This window comes from Colobus angolensis, unplaced genomic scaffold (genome assembly GCF_000951035.1).
Source record: "Colobus angolensis palliatus isolate OR3802 unplaced genomic scaffold, Cang.pa_1.0 Scaffold26, whole genome shotgun sequence".
NCBI lineage: Eukaryota > Metazoa > Chordata > Mammalia > Primates > Cercopithecidae > Colobus > Colobus angolensis.
In genome coordinates, this window is record NW_012115821.1 from 15,152,483 (window position 1) to 15,157,439 (window position 4,957).

Genomic DNA, 4,957 nt, shown 5'->3' on the forward strand with positions numbered 1-4,957 from the left:
CAGGATGGTCTCGATCTCCTGACCTCGTGATCCGCCCGTCTAGGCCTCCCAAAGTGCTGGGATTACAGGCTTGAGCCACCGCGCCCGGCGATTTAAGGTTTTATGTCTTGAATTTTTTACCTTATATTTATGGAAACAGACCTTCACACAGAATTTTATCATATACAGCTGTCATGTAAACATAGGAAATATAAGCATCATAAATTTATTTCTAAAACTTCATAGAGTTTGAATCTTATGAACCACTTTTCTTTTTTTTTTTTTTTTTTTTTTTTTTTGAGTCAGAGTCTCACTCTGTCACCCAGGCTGGAGCGCAGCGGCGCGATCTTGGCTCACTGCATGCTCTACCTCCCGGGTTCACGCCATTCTCCTGCCCCAGCCTACCATATGGCTGGGACTACAGGCGCCCACCACCATGTCCAGCTAATTTTTTGTATTTTTAGTCGAGACTGGGTTTCATCGTGTTAGCCAGGATGGTCTCGATCTCCTGACCTCGTGATCTGCCCACCTTGGCCTCCCAAAGTGCTGGGATTACAGGCATGAGGCACCACGCCCCGCCCATGAACCACTTTTCAAGTCAAGAGTCATCAATATCCATGTTTTCCTATACATTATCATTCTCTGTGCCATGAGGAGATAAGTATTTCTTAGAAGTACTCCATTTTTGTCCCTAATATTTTATTCAAGCTGTCATTTGACATCTCACCAGGTGTCAAAGGAAGGTTTTTAGACAATAATCAGGACTGATATTCCTTTCTCAAATGGTGGCAAAATTGATTTGTTAGTTGAACACTGAGAGACTACACTTGGCCCGTATGCTACTAGGAGAAACAACCAAGTATGTACATTTGCAGGCAATGTGAAATACATTACTACTGCTACCTGGCTGATAACAATTGTTAACATACTATCAATGCTATGAGGAATCCCAATCAGAGACATTAAAATGTTGGGGGGGAAAGGCACATCTCATGAGTATTTCATATTATGCAAAGAAAGAAGATCCCATTTGGGACTGGGGTTTGTCTTCACTGTTCTCTCATAGATGAATCACTAAGATACATATCTATACATAAAATCAATTACATTTTTAAAGATTATCTGTTTTTAGTAATTAACAAGGTTTATTTTGATTTTAATTTTCAAAACAACATATAAATATGGACAAGGCATCTAGTATAAGCTTAAGATTTTCTGGCTTAATGGATGATCTTTTGCAGAACTGTGTGGTTTCGGCAAGGTAATTCCAAACATTCTTTTTTTCCCCCGCAGGTTCCAGGCAGTATCCTTAAAAGATGCTTCTTTGATCAGCTGGATTTTGGACTTGCAAATTCTCCCTAATTTAATACCTAGTTACTATAAACCAAAACTAAAAGAAGGATAACTGTAATTCAGGATAGTCTTCCATCACTCCCAGGTTATTTTTGTTTGTTTGTTTGTTTTTTAGAGCCAAAGCCTTGTTCTGCTACCCAAGCTGGAGTGCAGTGGTGTGACCATAGCTCACTGCAGCCACAGACTCCTGGACTCAATCGGTCCTCCTGCCCTAGCCTCCTGAATAGCTGGGACTACAGGCTCATGCCACCATGCCCAGCTAATTTTATTTTTGGTAGAGATGAGGTCTTGCTATTTTGCCCTAGGTGGTCCTGAACTCCCACCCTCAAGTATTTACAAGCATGAGCCACTGTGCCAGGCCAAGACTCTAACTTTTTTATGTAGCAACTGGCAGGTCACTTTTGATTAGATCTAAATGATCTAAAAAACTTAAAAACTAATCAAATAAAAAACTTTTAGGGCCTGGTACAGTGGCTCACATCTGTAATCCCAGCACTAAGGCCAGGAGTTCAAGACTAGCCTGGCCAATATAGTGAGACCCTGTCTTTAAAAAAAAAAAATTTTTTTTTTAATTTTTTTTTTAAGACAGAGTCTCGTACTGTTGCTCGGGCTGGAGTGCAATGGAGCAATTTCAGCTCACTGCAACCTCCACCTCCCCAGTTCAAGCAATTCTCCTGCCTCAGCCTCCTGAGTAACTGGGATTACAGATGCCCACCACCACGCTCAGCTAATTTTTTGCATTTTTAGTAGAGACGGGGTTTCACTATGTTGGCCAGGCTAGTTTCAAACTCCTGACCTTGTGATCCACCCGCCTAGGCCTCCCAAAGTGCTGGGATTACAGGCGTGAGCCACCACGCCCAGTCTTCTACAAAAGATTTTTAAATTAGTTGGGCTACTTAGGAGGCTGAGGCAGCAGAATCACTTGAACCCGGGGGGGTGAAGACTACAGTGAGCCAAGATCATGCCACTGCACTCCAGCCTGGGCAACAAGAGCGAAACTCCACCTCCAAAAAAATAAAATAAAATAAAATAAAATAAAATAAAATAAAATTAGCTGAGCTTGGTAGCGTATGCCTAGGAGTTTAAGGTTTCTGAGCTATGGCTGAGCCACTGCAATCCAACCTATGTGACAGTGAGACTCTGTCTCAAAAAAAAAAAAACAAAAAACTTACCATGAGCTTTAAAAGTCTTCATATTCTTTGCTGCTCTACTTCTTGGACTCTATTCTAAATAAAATAGTTCAAACTGAGAAGAAAATTTATGTTCCAAAGCATTAATCTCAGCCCTGTTTATAAAAGCAAAACTTTGGGAAAACTCGAAAAGTCCAGCAGTGGATGGTGGAATCAGTTAAGGAAGTGTGTGGTCTTCAAATTTTTTTATTTAGAATGTAAAAACATATGAAGACACTTAAGTGATAAATGTTAAGCTAAAAGCAGGATAAAGATCATTATGCACAATATAATCTCAATTCCATTAAAACATGTAGAAGAAAAAAAAAACAGCAGAATAAAGAAACCAAACTGTTAACAGGTTTTTGCTGGGTACCCAACAGGTAATTGTGTGTTATTCTTTTCTGGGCCTTCGAATTTTTCTGAAGCAAGCAACTATTATTTTTTTTAATCAGGGTCAAAAATTCAGGCACAACAGCTGAGGTTCAGAGAAGCTGAATGATTTGCCCTAAAGCAGAAGGTAGTAAGTGACAGTGATGACTAAAAATCTCCTCAACCCTAGATTCAAGGCTTTCCATTCTGCCACAGGTTCAACCTAAGAATCACCTCCAAGTATCTACACTTCCTAAATCCCCGTTGTCCCCATTAATTTTCCCAAGTAAATTTTACCTAGTTCAAATTTATTGCCTTTAAACATTGAAGGAATATCAATGTGACTACTTCATTAAAAATTAGCTGGCACAGGCCAGGTGCTCATACCTGTAATCCCAGCACTTTGGGAGGCCAAAGTGGGCGGATCACCTGACGTCAGGAGTTCAAGACCAGCCTGGCCAATATGGCGAAACCCCGTCTCTACTAAAAATACAAAAACTAGGTGGGCGTGGTGGCACGCGACTATAATCCCAGCTACTCAGGAGGCTGAGGCCGGAGAATCACTTGAACCTGGGAGGCGGAGGTTGCAGTGAGTCGAGATCACGCCATTACACTCCAGCCTGGGCAACAAGAGCAAAACCTTGTCTCAGAAAAAAAAAAGAAAAAGAAAAAAACTAGCTGGCACAGTGACACACGCCTGTATTCCCAGCTGCTAGGGAGGCTGAGGCAGGAGGATCACTTCAGCACAGGTGTTCCAGGACACAGTGCACTACGATAGTGTCTGTGAACAGCCATTGCTCTCCAGATTGGGAAACATAGAAGATCCCCATCTCAACAAACAAACACATATACTGTAAAACTGACACTAGTATGATGCATGCTTGTAAAAAAAAAAAAAAACCACAATTCTTAAGTTGTAAACTAATCTGTGCAAAAAGCTCAAGAAATTAGATGAGTCAAGATTTTACCTCTGCCTCACAAGTCATATCTAGGGCAGTATGCAATCCATTCTGAGCTGTTTATAGTCTTTATGGGCTATTAAAAAAAAAAAAGCTAAGTAAGAGAAGAAAGGTAAGGCAACCTGTTGAATCTTACATAATAAAAAGTAAAATGACAAAGTACGCCTGATCAATTCCACAAACTTTTTGCAAATCATCTGAAACAAATACAGTTTATAACTTTATATGGAGAAATCATGAAGAAAAAAATTGAACCGGCTATATTGGCAGTCAAGATAAACCAAATGTGAGTTTCTCTTTTTGTCAGTATAGGCTAAGAGTACATTAGCAGCAGGCAACTGGTCTGTGAAGATAACTTTCAGAATAAAAAAAAACCAAATCAATTCTACAATCAGAGCCCCATTTCAACTTGGCAATTAACACTGACACAAAATCCATGGCAGAAGTGGCATCCAGGAAAAGGAGATCTAGACCTCTTCTGCTTTTCTTCTTTGGGGGCCATGTTCAGCTGTAAAGACACACGAAATGGTGCAACTGCATTTCTAAATGAGCAATAATTCAGAAATGTTTCATTCTAAATAGTGTCCAACCAGCAACACCGTCTTAAACCGTTTAAGTTATCGTGTAAAAAGGCTTAGAGATGAAGTTTTCCCCATGCAAGTTACAGCCCCTGCCAACGTTTTTAAAAATATAGCTGATTTCATTCTTCAGTACTTAAAACATATTAAATGGTTACATTTTCCAAAACTGTCTTAAGCAAGACCAACCACACCAGCATCATTCCGACGCACAGAACACAGGGCTTATATTTTGATGAGTTTATTAAGGCCAAGTCTGCAGGGAGCGGCGCAGCAGTCGAGGAGCGGCGAAGGCACTGTCCATCCCTGGCCATACACAGCTCGAGTGACAGCGACCACAGTCACGGGCGGGGAAAGCGGTCTTGGGCTCCGGGACCCGTCATGGGCTTTGCCGTTAGGTCTCCACACACAACCTTACAGCCTCTCCCGAAGAAAAACGATCCATTTCCTTCCCTAGCTTGCTGAGCCTCGGAAATCATTAAATAAGACTACCGGGGTTTCTCTCCCTTCTGCATTCTCTCTGAAGAGGTTCTTGGGGAGAAAATTC

At 41.1% G+C, this 4,957-nt stretch overlaps 1 protein-coding gene across 1 annotated transcript in view; it reads right to left on the minus strand.

Annotated features, from left to right (window-relative positions):
• APPL1 (adaptor protein, phosphotyrosine interaction, PH domain and leucine zipper containing 1) overlaps positions 1-4,334 on the minus strand; it is a 49,041-nt gene extending 44,707 nt beyond the window's left edge. Inside the window, exon 1 of the mRNA XM_011947303.1 lies at positions 4,260-4,334. Coding sequence (XP_011802693.1) covers positions 4,260-4,334 — 75 coding nt within the window. The remainder of the gene's footprint in view (positions 1-4,259) is intronic.
• Between the last annotated feature and the right edge of the window lie 623 nt (positions 4,335-4,957).